Source organism: Perkinsus marinus (assembly GCF_000006405.1).
Source record: "Perkinsus marinus ATCC 50983 genomic scaffold scf_1104296931952, whole genome shotgun sequence".
NCBI lineage: Eukaryota > Perkinsozoa > Perkinsida > Perkinsidae > Perkinsus > Perkinsus marinus.
Genome location: NW_003215582.1, coordinates 607,791 through 621,174, shown reverse-complemented (window position 1 = coordinate 621,174; position 13,384 = coordinate 607,791). Strand labels below are relative to the sequence as shown.

The 13,384-nt window shown below is 51.5% G+C and overlaps 4 protein-coding genes across 4 annotated transcripts; 2 read left to right on the top strand and 2 right to left on the bottom strand.

Moving 5' to 3' along the window:
* Positions 1-1,014: 1,014 nt before the first annotated feature.
* On the bottom strand, positions 1,015-2,215 carry Pmar_PMAR023716 (hypothetical protein). The gene is made up of 7 exons (XM_002785945.1): positions 2,089-2,215; positions 1,958-2,040; positions 1,771-1,913; positions 1,520-1,676; positions 1,371-1,472; positions 1,132-1,326; positions 1,015-1,080 (listed from the first exon to the last, which is right to left on the bottom strand). The coding sequence occupies exons 1-5, from the start codon at positions 2,119-2,121 to the stop codon at positions 1,400-1,402; spliced, it is 489 nt and encodes a 162-aa protein (XP_002785991.1). The 5' UTR covers positions 2,122-2,215; the 3' UTR covers positions 1,015-1,080; positions 1,132-1,326; positions 1,371-1,399.
* A 349-nt stretch (positions 2,216-2,564) lies between these two features.
* Pmar_PMAR023715 (conserved hypothetical protein) lies at positions 2,565-6,519 on the bottom strand (the record flags this gene model as incomplete). Its single annotated transcript, XM_002785944.1, has 20 exons — positions 2,565-2,707; positions 3,130-3,285; positions 3,330-3,501; positions 3,548-3,707; positions 3,752-3,933; positions 3,981-4,080; positions 4,124-4,247; positions 4,297-4,368; positions 4,425-4,568; positions 4,619-4,700; positions 4,758-4,831; positions 4,881-5,006; positions 5,054-5,179; positions 5,220-5,357; positions 5,406-5,489; positions 5,536-5,654; positions 5,699-5,852; positions 5,907-6,011; positions 6,094-6,333; positions 6,421-6,519. The coding sequence occupies 20 exons, from the start codon at positions 6,517-6,519 to the stop codon at positions 2,654-2,656; spliced, it is 2,511 nt and encodes an 836-aa protein (XP_002785990.1). The 3' UTR covers positions 2,565-2,653.
* A 252-nt stretch (positions 6,520-6,771) lies between these two features.
* Positions 6,772-10,217, top strand: Pmar_PMAR023714 (hypothetical protein; the record flags this gene model as incomplete). The annotated part of the gene is made up of 21 exons (XM_002785943.1): positions 6,772-6,836; positions 6,882-6,962; positions 7,004-7,086; positions 7,135-7,216; positions 7,268-7,347; positions 7,396-7,529; positions 7,573-7,679; positions 7,725-7,807; positions 7,862-8,160; positions 8,207-8,391; positions 8,440-8,528; positions 8,610-8,669; positions 8,712-8,812; positions 8,859-9,054; positions 9,098-9,177; positions 9,229-9,381; positions 9,477-9,629; positions 9,674-9,741; positions 9,788-9,907; positions 9,962-10,065; positions 10,114-10,217. 21 exons carry the CDS (start codon positions 6,772-6,774, stop codon positions 10,215-10,217), a joined length of 2,427 nt encoding a protein of 808 aa, XP_002785989.1.
* Positions 10,218-10,285: 68 nt separating this feature from the next.
* On the top strand, positions 10,286-12,867 carry Pmar_PMAR023713 (autophagy protein, putative; the record flags this gene model as incomplete). Its single annotated transcript, XM_002785942.1, has 11 exons — positions 10,286-10,442; positions 10,486-10,602; positions 10,653-10,970; positions 11,019-11,233; positions 11,286-11,361; positions 11,383-11,530; positions 11,572-11,668; positions 11,714-11,851; positions 11,897-12,021; positions 12,072-12,336; positions 12,384-12,867. 10 exons carry the CDS (start codon positions 10,286-10,288, stop codon positions 12,229-12,231), a joined length of 1,551 nt encoding a protein of 516 aa, XP_002785988.1. The 3' UTR covers positions 12,232-12,336; positions 12,384-12,867.
* Positions 12,868-13,384: the final 517 nt, after the last annotated feature.

The window sequence follows — 13,384 nt, the reverse complement described above, 5'->3', positions numbered from 1 at the left end:
GATTCTAAGTTGAAGTAGCCCTCTCTCAAGAGGGGCTCCGCTCAACGGGCAGCCGCCGAATTTTCCCCCTGAGTGGACTGGGTGACGGGACAGACCCGTGTGAGACGTGAGTCGTTGATACGACACCACCTAGTCGGGCACCTGTCCCGTGACCGAAGCTTCAGGGGGGAGCCCTGCAAGTCTTCGGTCCTCTCCACACCACCTAGTCGACTAACTCTATCAAAGTTCCCCTGGTTAAGTGTAAATAGTTAGAGGATCACTGGAGCCAGAGTTGAAGCATCGTCAATACTTCTGATTCTTTCGTTCATCGTCCCGTGTTGGAGTTAAGGGGAGGCGAGCCGTTGTAATCCAGTCACTGCTGCACAACGGGCTCACACTAATACTTCCTAGGTTGAAGGAGGTAGTCGACGATTAATCTCGTGCGGGGTCAGGAGTCAACGACTCTCCCCATCAAAGGGTATTCCTAAGGCTCAGGTTGAACGGTAATGTCATATAATCATTCGTGATGAAGTATTCTCATGTCTAACAAGAAGTAATGCCGATGAGGAGATGACTGCTACCCACTGAACTGAGCATCCCAGTTCTGTGCAATGGGCGTGATGTTGCCACGAGCATTTCCCCGGCCATGTGTATATACGAAAGTGCGAATAAGAGTGTTGGTCGAGTTGAACGAGCCGAGAAAACTCACCTTCGTCAACTCGTGGCTTAGTGACAATCTTTTGTTGTGACTGCTGAGGCCGACCAAACACGATTATGGACGGTGTGCCAAATGAAGATACGTATTACACTATGATTCATACTACGCCCGAGGGACTACTAGCTTGAACGAAAATCTAAGATCGATGGAAAGTGCTCTATTATAGAGGTTACTATTAATTATTGATCTACGCATGATAGAATAACATTGATGATGGTAACGGCTGTAATATAACAGGAGAGACACCATTAACCTAAAAAATAACATTTGGCCATCTCTAGCATTGATGAGCACACCGTCATGTTCCCCATGTACGTCGGCGTCGTCGATACTTTACCATAACCTGTCATGGTACGCCCGAATGGGGGATACACATGACGTACCTAGAGGAGACGGGATGCAGCAAGTCCAGCCATGGAGAGTCGATGACCTACCTGTCTTTGATAAGGAGGAGGCCAGTTAACATACATAGGTTGACTTCTGGCCGTAGGGAGGTACGACTGTATGGTGCGAGGCCTCAGGAAGGGCGACTTGAGAGGAGATAGAGGTTGAGGGGATCGCCATTGCAGCATCGGCGATGTTATACGTCTTGGTGAGAAGGCCATGGGTGACGAGGGAGAGGCGGCCACCTACATTGGAGCCTCCCTCAAACAAGGGGATTCCGATGACTCACATGTATGACCCTAACAGTGGGCAAGACCTTCACTGAGGTCGCCTGATGCTGTTGAGTTGGTGAGAAGTGTGATATTCTTTGTTTGGGTGGGCACCTCTCCGACTGAAAGAGGAAGGTAGTCGGTAGCATGAGAAGGTCCATAGTTCAACCTTAGATAGCTGATGCGACATTGCCCGGGATGTGCCGTGGTACTCGACTTTCCTCGGTGTTGGTGTCCAGGAGTTGGTTTGTTCATAGGGAGACCTCGGGCGATCTTCCTTGGTGTCGGGAGCATCGAACGATGTGGGCTGATTGGCACAAGCCGACCTGCATGATACGGCAGCTCTAACATGAAGGCTACGGCTAGAACGGCGCTGGGCAGCTCACGTCAGTTGCTGTTGAATTAACAAATTATGCCTACCTCGCAGAGCCGATCTTAGAGGAAGGGGACTCAGATGGTTGTTGAGACTTGTACATTCCTGGCGAATGTGGGCGACTGCTAGGCGCTGTGCTGACAGCACCGCTGTGCAATATAGGGTCCACTGCCAATCGCTCAGGGAGGACCTTCTAACAACAATAGTCGCCTATATCGCCATCCCAGCCCTCACCGCCACTGTGCGGCTCTCCAACCATACAGCCTCTTCAAAGGAGTCGTACAACTCGACGTTCGATGAAGTGGAGCTTGGTTCAGCTGAGGAAATGCGGGCAGAGGAAACTCCCAGATGTGATAATGGTGTACCAGCGGGTTCGAAGTCGTCTTCGTGATCATCATGGTCCCTTGCTTGTTGCTTCTGCTGCTGCTGGTGGTCCAAGTCGTCTAGTAGGAGCATCGGCCTCTGTTGGGACTCTACATAAGACGTTCCTGCCACGTCGAAGAAGCTCACACCGGAGTCTTCGGGGATGTAGGACATTACTCAAGATAACCAACTCAGAATGGCTGATTATGACAAACCAACACAGGAGATCATCGAGTGAAAACAAAATAGGTCTATAATGTATTGGTAAACGAGCCTCGTTGCTCTCACGATTAGACTTTCCCACGTTTACCGACGCCGCCAGATCGCTTACACTGATGGCGCCTACCTGCCGACTATCCCCGGGAAATTGACGGTAATAATCTCGATCACACCTCCCCAGAATAATCCACAGTGTCCCCCACAATAGCAGACAACACAACACTTTCACCGCTATTTATGGTAACAGAGTATCAACATTCTTGATGAGGGAGGAACTGTCCTCTACAGGAGAAACGAATATACTACATTCACCATCGTCAACAGCAGTATGTCTCTTGTTGGCAACATTTACTCCGTCTTCTCCCCCTCACAGTTCTCGCAAGCGTGATGATGACAACATCCCTGAAATACAACCACATCCTTCATATCACCAACGGCACTCTAAACTCGAGGAAAAATCGAGAGAAAAGAAAAAAAATCAGAACAGGGAGGAACCGATGACCGTCATAGGTAGGTAGAGAATGAGCATATATATAAAGCACACGAGGACTGTCGCCATAACAGCGATGTCGATATAAGTCGAGGCTGTCATAGGCGACGGTCTAGCAGGAGGCACACGAGATGCTTTGTCTAACGGCTCAACTGGACACCAGATGTTGGTACTGCTACGGTCTACTGTGAGATGCTTATTGTCGGTAGAAAAGGAGTGACTGCAGCAGTGAGCGGTTGAGCCATCCTAACCACGACGATCACGATAGACTGATGATGTCTTATGAAGAATTCTATTGGCCTGTTAACAATACCACACCATCCCCAACTCTCACCTCCTCATTCTTCAGTGGCTCCGGCAGCTTAGCCAAGGCTTCAGGCAAGCGTCCCATGAAAGGCTGGATAGTGCGGAGGTCATCCGAGTTCACCTCCGACTCCTTCTCGAACATATCCAGCATCTCCGCAATACCAAACGTGCCCAACGGTCTCACCTAAAGCGAACCGTACCGAATCCCAACACTATAAAGCTGCCTACCGAATCGCGCTTCCGCAGAGTGACAGTAAGGTCGTTCTGCTCCTTCTCGCCAACAACAGCAATGTAGTTATAAGCCGCAACTTGTGCCTCGCGAACCTTCTTATTCATAGTCCTCGTGGAAAGATCAGCATCAGCCTCATAGCCCAACCGCACCAGCTGCTTCCGGAGGTAACTACAGAGTACCACATGCTGTACCATACACTACTGAGGTCCCTTACTCAGCATAGTCGCTGTACTTGTCACTCACAGGTACGACCATAACCTGTCTAGGTGAAAGCCAGAATGGCCACTTGCCGCCATAATGTTCCGTCAAGATCGCAGTGCATCTCTCAATCGAACCAAGGATCGCACGATGAACCATAACAGGGCGCTCGAAACCTGACGGTGAGCAACTCGACGACTATGTTCTCTGGGCAACTGACCATGCTTGAGCTCTCCTAGAGTGATCTCATCTGCCTTAGCCTTGCTTCCGACATTCTCAACAGCGGCGGAGTTTTGGCCAGCCTTCTCCTGGTGGTCATCAGCAGGACTGTTAGCAGCCTCTGATACGGAATGAACATCACCACTTTCCTCGGTCTCAGCGGTGCGGTATTGCAGGTTAAACCTGGAGGAGGTAAAAAATACACAACCAGGGATAGAACCGGGGATCACCTGATTGGCAGGTTGAAATCGAGCTGAATGGTACCGCATTGGTGATAACGATTCAGAGCATCCCGAAGACGAATATCGATCTTAGGACCATAGAAGGCACCTAAGGGTCGTAATGGTCCATCCAAGCCGAGTGGAAGTAATACCATCGCCAGGATTCAGATCGTAATCGATGCCGCAAGCCTCGAGAGCGTTCTTCAAGCCGTTCTCAGCAGTGTCCCATATAGCTCGAGAGCCAATGGCCTTCTTGGGACGGGTCGAGAGGCAAACCTGCGTTAAATCGATCAAGTCGAGCGGAAGCCTGAGAGCAGTCAATTACCGAGAAGTCGAAACCAAAGGTGTTGTAGACGAATTTGAGGAACTCCAAGGCATGAGTGATCTCGTCCTGGACCTGCACAACGAGGAGGTGACAGTGGCCATCGCCAAGATGGAAGGTTGCGGACTAACCTGGTCGGGGCGGCAGAAGATATGAGCATCATCCTGCTGGAACCTCCGCACACGTGTGAGGCCGGATAAGGTACCCGAGAGCTCATTACGATGTAGAACACCAAAATCGGCCATACGGATGGGGAGCTCCTTATAGGATCGGACCTAATGCATACCGCGCTAAGGCCAAATTCTACTAGTAGAAGTACTAATACCTTCTGATCGAATATCATACAATGGCCGGGGCAGTTCATAGGCTTCAGGTACCACGTCTCCCCTTCGATATTCATACTATACCTGAGCAGTAGAGGAAAAAACATACCCAATATCTACGATCGCACCAGATGGACTCACATATTATCCTTGTAGTTACCACAGTGACCGGATTGTTGGAAAAGGGCCTCGCTAAAGATGTTAGGGGTAATCACCTGCCAAAGGGGGCGTCATAGTACTACTACTGGTAGACCGAGAGCTGACCTCGTCAAAGCCACGAAGTCTATACTCCCTTCTGATGAAGTCCACGAGCTTGTTGTAGATGACCGCACCATGACTGGTCCAGAAGCAGGAACCAGGGGACATGGTCGGATGGAAAAAGAACAGATCCTGGCACAAGCAGTCGATGCCGCTATCACCAGTCTAGACGGTCCTACCTGCTTCTTGCCAATAAGCCTATGGTCCCTCTTCATGGCCTCTTCGACATTCTTCTTATATTCCTTCAACATCTTCTCCGTAGGGAACGATATGGCATAAACCCGTTGCAAGGAGTCATTCTCAGCCTGAGGGGACCGTAAGGTCAGGTAGTACTACTGCTACTACCTTTCCTAGCCAGTACGCCTGAGAGTTCTTATTAACCCAGAAGGCCTTGGCAACTCCTGTGCGAGGGAGATGAGGACCACGGCAGAGATCCACAAGAGAGCCGATGCGATAGACCGAAGTCAGAGATCCATCGGGGACCTAACAACACAGTCGTCCATCACCTTCCTCCTCCTCGACAGATCCTACCTTGGTGGAGATGAGTTGGAGCTTGAAGGGATTATAAGCAAATAGCTCTAACGCTTCCTCCTTGGTGACCACCAGTCTTTGGAACTGACGACGACCAATGAGCGCAATTGACTTGGTTTTTCCCAAGTACCTTCTGATCCTCCTTAACGATGGATGCAATACGCTTCTCGATTTTCTCGTAGTCATTTGGGCCCAACTTGTGGTTGCCATAGAAACCATCATAGTAGAAACCGTTCTCGAGAGGGGGTCCTGAGGACGTAGTAGGAAGGTTGATACGATAAAGTAAGGCTTACCGATGGTTAGATAGCAACCATACTCCTGCTCTAGGGCCTCACCCAGAATATGGGCACTGGAGTGCCAGAAAGTGTCTTTACCCTCAGGAGAATCAAACTTGAGGAGCTCAAGCTTGCACGAGCCCTCTAGGGGTCTCGATAAATCCCATACGGTCTAACAGTAGGATCGACAATATAACGAGGAGAATGAGGAGTGATAGCAGCTTACCTCCTTCTGCCAAGCCTTGACCATGTTGGCCTGGACCCCATCCTCCTCTTCATCATCATCACCAGCATCGGAACCAACATCAGACTCGTCATCAGCAGCAACAACCTAACAGGGCTGATGAAAGGAAAGGAATGAATAGAGCTATTACTATTACTACTACTACTACTACTACTACTACTACTACTACCTGATCCATACTGTCAACAGGTTCTGTGTAGAGGACCTTGGCGGCCACAACAGAGTTGGCCAAGCCCTTGGATATACCGAGGGCAATATCTAGAGGGGTAGTCTCAAATTTATGGCCCTCTTTCTCTGTCCCATCAGGCAAGATGATGGTGATAGGGTCCTTAGGAAGGGCAGCAACGCGCTCCTCTTGGGCAGCATACAGCTTATCAAAAAGATCTGTGGTCTCCTTGAGGTAGGGTGCCTACACAATCCGACCTATTCTGAATCTTGAGAGGTCGAACCTCAAGATTCTCCACCTCACAGCTCTATTCCGCAACTCCCAGCTTACTGTGCCATTGGTATGAATCTTGAATTCGCCTTCGAACTTGCCGGTCTCACCAAGCTTAGCCCCCTTGCCTTGATAAGTCTTTGTCCTTGTGCCGTACATTCTAGTGTGACTGTTACTAATAGGAGTAGATGAGTAGTAGGTACTAGACAAAGTGCGTCGAAACGCTAGTGTAAGGGAGGAGGAACCGGAAAGGAAAAATGTCAACTTCAACCACCTATCACTCTACAACGTCTCATTAGCACGCCGGCCTCTGTCAGTAGCAACAGTCAGCATCAGCCTTCTGATGTATTTAGCGCTCGCCCCGGTGATCGATTTCCTGCGCACCTTCGAGCACAGTGTTGGACACGAAATATGGAGGAGACCACCATCCTGGAGGCCGTGAATCGGCTGAGAGCCGACCCCAAAGGGTTCGTAGGGTAGAATGAGCTCGGGTTATAGCTAGGTAGTATGGTGCTGCATAGGTCATTACGGGGAGACCCTCCTGAGGACGACCTTGTTGATGATGAAAACCCAATCGGTAAAGACGAACACATTGATAACGAGTAAAGACTGCACCCCGCCTATTGCAGAACAGCTCTTGCAGACTGGAGGAGGGTGATACCGACGGCAATGCCGATGACTCTTTCGAAGACGTTGCAGCAGCAGAGCCTTTGTTGGCATCTCCCAGTAGGCCAGTACCTGACGGTGTGTGTGGTTTGCATTAAGCCATCTCAGGCCTGTCGGTATTAGCCGCTGAGTGTTGTAGGGCACTAGCTCAGGACAAGATGGAGGATGTGGGACTCCAAGACTACCTAAGGTAAGGCATTAAGGAAGCCGCCTACTATACAACGTACTCTAGTCTACACAGGGATGTTTGTATGAGTGCTGGGTATCAGTTGGGTGCCGACTGTCATCCTTTGGGCATCCTCCTCCCAGCGACCCCAACTGGTACGTATCCTAAGGACACTACTTCGCCTCCCATCCGCCTTGGATTAGGGGACTTAATACAAGCTTGGCTGAGTAGTCTGCCTCCAGAAGATCGAATGCACATTGTCAGTGAGCAACTCCTCAACCCCCGCTTCAAAGAGCTAGGAGCGGCTGTCATCTCTTCTACCGATAATATATTAGCTGTAGGCCCCTTTACGTTGCAGCTGAAGGCATTGTCAATAATAGGTTATCATCCTGGCGAACGGGTCGCTCCCTGTGGAGGGTACGGAAGAAGAAGAGACGACAACAACCCCGGCTGAGTTGGCTTCGGCACCAGCAATAGGATGGTCAGAGTAAGGCTGTCGTGAGCAGTACGATAGAGTACAGTGGAGCCTCAGTGTTGTGGAAGCATCTAAGCCCGCCTCACTCCGTGTGCCGAAGCGGATGCATGAATCTGTAAAGAAGCTCTCTAGGCCCAAGAGTACGGCCCCACCCTCTACTTTTCATCCCTGCTGGATTTCCTCGGGGACCGTAGTTACCGCAGATGTAGAGGCGGTATCATCATCGACTGAGGCAGCCAAGCTCGGGATAGCGACGCCGGGTTTGGGTCCTCAAGGCTACATCCTCAATCGGGTTGTGAGTGGCCAGGTTATCCTTCCATTCAATTTCCCATCGTTTGAGGTACGAGCCTTCGTTTCACAGTGTGACACTAACGACGACGGCCGTGTCACCGCTAGTGACATCATCTGTATGGCTAAAACTAACGGCTCTCATCGGCCCAAGGCCCTAGCCTTGGTCATCGCTAACATGGAGGATATGATTGCTGATATAGTGGTAGGTGAAGAGGCGATGTGCCTTCGGTTCAGTGTAGACTATTTAGAGTAAGCGGCGGAACCACCCTGTGAGGACGACTGCAGCAGAAGCCCTCTCGAGCTCCGTCACTTGGTCTGAAGTGGCTACTGCTATGAGGGAACGGAAGGAATGGACTCGTCTTGACGAGGATAAGGAGCATGCTGCGAAGAAGATAGACAATCTCAACAAGCATTGGGTCTATCAAAGGGACAAGTAAGAGTAAGCCACAGTCCTCTCACCCTGCATAGGGTACGCCCAAAGATACGCTGGTCTATGGGTATTGACGCTGTCCCTGTGCGGCTTCAAGGCTTTCGTGCCCATCGGATGTCCCACGGGCGCTCGGCAGGAAGGTAGGGTTGAAAGCCTGTGCTCGTGTGATACCAAGGAGTGGTCAATAGGATCGCGAAAATGTCAGTCGCATAGATGCTCAGATGGGGGAGTTGTTGTCAAGGAGGATGCGCCTAGCCTTTCCCCTCAGTACTCTAACCCTGGTAGGGCTGTGCGGCTGACCTTGGGGGCAATTCCGTCTTCAGAGACCAGTGTGAGGGAGAATTTTTGCCAGCATGAGGGCGTTGATGTCGGGTCTCGAGGAGAGCTGGGAGGGAGCCGTTGTGGAGATAGTGTCAGTGATAATGTAAGGCTCTGTAGCTTCCACTGAGGGCTGGTTACTATCTCACCAGATGACATCTCAAGACCGGGTACGGTACACTTTCGAGGCGGTCCGGGAATTCAATGATCGTTATGGCATGATACAGAGGAGGTCGAACAACGCAAGGTTCCATGACGAAGGCAGCAGGCCGATGCTAGTAGCTGGCCGCCCTCCGCTTGGGGGCACCACAGGGCGGACCCAACTCACACACTTCCACAATAGTTGTAGTAGTACCCAGCTCCGAGGTGGACGACAGTGTGAAGTGATCAGGTTCGGTCCCTCCCAGACGGGAGTCCACAGATCAACACCCTCCCTGTTCTAGGGCTTACTATGGTGTTGCTGCTTTCAAGGTAGTTGGTCAGTACCCCTCAGCTGGAGCGTTGTGAGTTGACTTCTCGCAGCTGGACTCTGGCCCTTATGATGATAAGAAGGCCTGGAGATCAGTGGGTGAGGACCTCAGACCTGATGATCGCCTATCAACGATGACATGTACAGACCGAAGGGCCACTTGGGATACTGTCACGCTGCCCAGGAGGGCCCAACGGCAATATGAGGTAGAGCGAGGTTGGGCTTTCATCTATGTCTTTAGAGCCTGTGATGGCCACTGTAGCGTAGTAGGCCTGCGACGAACTCGAGGTGTTGTTTGAAGGTGGAGGAGTGTTCTCAGGATCGTTGCCGCGACCATATCTGCGGCCGGGCCGCGTTCCTGGGCCCATACGGAGCTTCCTCGTCCGACTCTTGCTCTCGAGTGGACTCTCCTGCCCGTCGTGGTCCTCACGGCCCTCGACTCTACAATAGCCAGGTGAGGATCTCAGGGATAGGGAATGGTGATGGAGAGGTCTGTAGGTCCGTCCCCAGCCTCTGGCACCGGCCGTCTCTCAGATAGATACCCTGCCAGCAGAGGCTACCATGAGGTACAGTGAGTGGCTCTCCTGGAGCGATAGTAGGGTGACTGTTCAGGCAACAGGAACGGCAGTATGATAGGGAGTCGAGGCATGCAGGGCTAGGACCAGGCTTCAAGCCATATATGCCCAAGGCCATGGGACCTCCTACTAAGTACCATAACATGGCAACACGAGAGTAAGGATGGAGGAGGGTTGCTGCTGTTGTCAGCGAGGACAACCTTCTTCTCAGTCTTGGGGTTGATACTATCATACATGATAATCCGCCTGTAGAGGCTGATCCAGCTAGTGAGTCGGAGCCTTTCAGGACCTTTGCTAGGCCCTTGGATGCCAGCGGTAAGCTGCTTAGTAGTAGTTCGTATCATACCACTCCATTCTCAACAGATATGGACCGTCGCATCCCCGTGGGCCCTCTGCCTTGTTGTCAGACGCTTCAACGTCGTGTTGTTCGTAGTAGTAGCAGTACCATGCTGTCGTGTGTGAAGTAAAAGTTGTTCGCTCCCTATCGTGTTGTGGTTGATGTCTCCAATCCTGCCATCGGGCCAGTGTCTTTATAATGTCTATCATAGTGGAGTTCACTCTACCAGTACTTCAACTCGATACGGAGTTCTGGCAGACCCTCGCTGATTACAAGCTCAACGTCCAACGGCTCGGGACCTCAGCGATCGAGACGGTCGGGGAGATGCCCCCGCATGATCCGTCTAGGATCTTGTGTATGTCGAATGCAGGGGTTGTTTAGTTGATCGAACCCACCAGGTTCTACTGTGAAGGAGGTCAGTGAGCCCCTCCCTAGCCGCGGCTGTTGCTTGGGACGAGTATACAACCACAATACCATACAGGACTTCGCTAAGGCTGATCGTCAGGCCATCGTTGGTGAGTGGTCGTCGCCTAATTGTACCGTCCCCGTCCATTTCTAAGAACAGGCTCTTCCCTGGACCAGATCCTTTCAACAGCTCTCTCCCCATCATCCAGCCCAGGCCCCGTAGGACCACAGGGTAGTCCAGCCCGTTTGTTGATCACGCCTCAGTTACTCTATTTCATCGTCATTTGTTATGCTGATCTCAAGAACTTCAAATTCACCTACAACTGTGCTGTCCCTCGCCTCGCCTTCAAGACTCCCCTCATTGTCACCTCAGCAGCACCAATGATAGCAGAAGCTATCGACGATGATGCCCTGCTCGCCCGACTCACTGCCGAGATGGTCCTGCTCCGCTATGAGGACAACACTCTGTCCAATCTCAGTAGAGCCTATCATAGCATCGTATAAGACGCCTCATTGTGGTCGTCAGGGGATATGCCAGCAGGCCGCCTGTTGGAGGTCCTCGTCCTAGTGGCCAATCTGCCAGAACCTAACGCTGCCACTGTGGTGCTCCCGTGGTATATGTCCACCCTTCTAGTCGCTATCATGACCCGCTTCAAAAGCACTGTTGATGACTCCATCACTTTGAGGCTAGTCCATCAGCGTGGATCGTCCGTAAGGATAACAGTGGTAGTTCCTGGTGATGTAAGATACAACTACCACTGTAGTAGCTGCGGCTATGCTCCTATTGTTTCAGCTCAATGCCTGTGTGGAGCGCGTACCAGGATGGATAGCATTTCCTGGGCCTCAAGGCAAGCCTACTGTGACCACCAGTGAGTCCTCATCGTCCTTAGCTTGGGCTCATCCCCTGCCATCAGCTCTTGATCTGAGGAGAGTGATGGACCCAGCAGCATTGGCGGTCTCTGCTACTGACCTCAACGTCAGACTCATGCAGTGGAGGGTGTTGCCTACCCTAGACCCAGACCGGATCATGAACCTGAGGTTAGCATCCTCCTTGATCTCCTATACTGTGTTCTTCTTAGATGCCTCCTTATAGGAGCTGGAACTCTAGGTTGTGCTGTGAGCCGGACCCTTCTAGCGTGGGGTGTGAAGAACATAACCTTCGTGGACAGTGGCCATGTGGGTGATAGTGCTCCTATCAGACTGTCATTCGCTCGGGTTTAGGTGTCCTTCAGTAACCCAGCTCGGCAGAATCTCTTTACATACGAGGATGCTGTAGGGAAGCGTCCTAAAGCAGAGGCAGCAGCAGCCAGACTCGGCGAGATCGTTCCCGGTCTCAACGTTAGTGGAGTTCAGCTGGAGGTATCTACCATGCTGAGTGTTCGTATGGACACACAACCATGTGAGGTTCCGATGCCTGGCAAAAGCACTACTGGAGGGATTGATGACATATCGAGGGCGGTTGAGAAGCTGGACTCCCTCATAGCTGGCCATGATGTTGTGTTCCTGCTCACGGACAGCAGAGAGAGTCGGTAACATGACGGCTGCTGCTGGTGGGACTTGTGGATACAATCATCTTCAGCTGGTTGCCTACTGTGATGGTTGCCTCCGCTGGAGCCAAGACAAAGGGAGGCCCGATGGGAGTATCGGTCGCGCTGGGCTTTGACTCCTACTTGGTGAAGGTACAGTCTTATGGAGGTGGGTACGTCTCTCTGGAGAACATGATAATGTCTTTTTGGTAGATCGTAGCTCTGCCTGCTACTTCTGCAACGACGTCTCGGCCCCGAGCGACTCTACGTCCTTCAGGACCCTGGACCAGATGTGTACTGTCACACGGCCTGGTCTTGGTAGTAGTTGTAATAGCCGCTATTCTATGCACCTGAGCCCTCCTCAGCTCCTATAGCCTCTGCAACGGCGGTGGAACTTGTTGCTACTCTAACTCAACATGGCGGCTTCGACCAGATCCGAACGGTCAATGACGATGGGGGCAATGCGCTTGGGGCTACTCCCGATCAGATACGGTGGGGATGAGCAACATAGGGCTGTCGGATGCATCTCGTCTCAGGGGATTCCTCGCCAACTGGCAGCAGGTTCCTGCGGTCACCCAAGCTTTCGATCGATGCGTGGCCTGTTCGAATGCCATTATTGCCGAGTACTCTACCAAGGGAGCGTCCTTCGTTTTGGATGCTACTGTGGATGCTTCGGTGGGCTAAGCTCCACCTTGACTCAATGCTGCGTGGTGATTACGAGTGTACAGATCCTTGGCGAGAAGTCCGGCCTGACGGAGATGCTCGCAGCGGCAGAACGGGCTGAGGACGACCTCCTTGCGTTCGGCATCGACGACGAAGACTTTTGAATGTTGCTTTCACATGACCCATCCTTGCTACAGCTATTGAGTTACTCAATTGGAGCGTATCATAGTCAGATATGGAATCGCCCCGAGGGCTAAAGAAACATCGTAGTTGAACTTCAACTACGATGTCTCTTCAACTGTTGAAGAATCATTCGTCAAAAATGCGTAAAGTTCGTCCGCATATCTTAGGCCGCCCGAGTTCGGCGAGTCAGTAAAGAGCTACTATCGCACGTATACATGGTCAAACTGGATTGAAAGCTAGGAAAATAAAGCTACCAGACAGCTGGCCCAGCTGAGCTGGGGTGCTGACAATGGCGAACGCACTGTCCTTCTCCACAAACTTTTCAGTCATGATAGTTTTCACAACTAGACTGCGAGCAGTAACCGCCTTGATGTAACCGAGTGATATAATAATCAATGTCAGTCGTGGCTGCAAGTCGATCAATGTCTTCCAGAGCATTTTCTGGTAGGCAATTCTTCGTTACATTCTTCGCTTTTCCTGTCAATGGTGTCGCGGGCAGTGCACTTGCGTGACTCAGTGT

Bases quoted from the DNA above. Each gene is read 5' to 3' on its own strand.
- Pmar_PMAR023716 (XM_002785945.1), bottom strand. From the start codon at position 2,121: ATGATGATCACGAAGACGACTTCGAACCCGCTG. The intron at 1,914-1,957 runs GTGAGGGCTGGG...TGTTGTTAGAAG, and splicing joins TGGAGAGCCGCACAGTGGCG to GTCCTCCCTGAGCGATTGGC. The intron at 1,473-1,519 runs GTTGAACTATGG...TTCCTCTTTCAG, and splicing joins TGTCGCATCAGCTATCTAAG to TCGGAGAGGTGCCCACCCAA.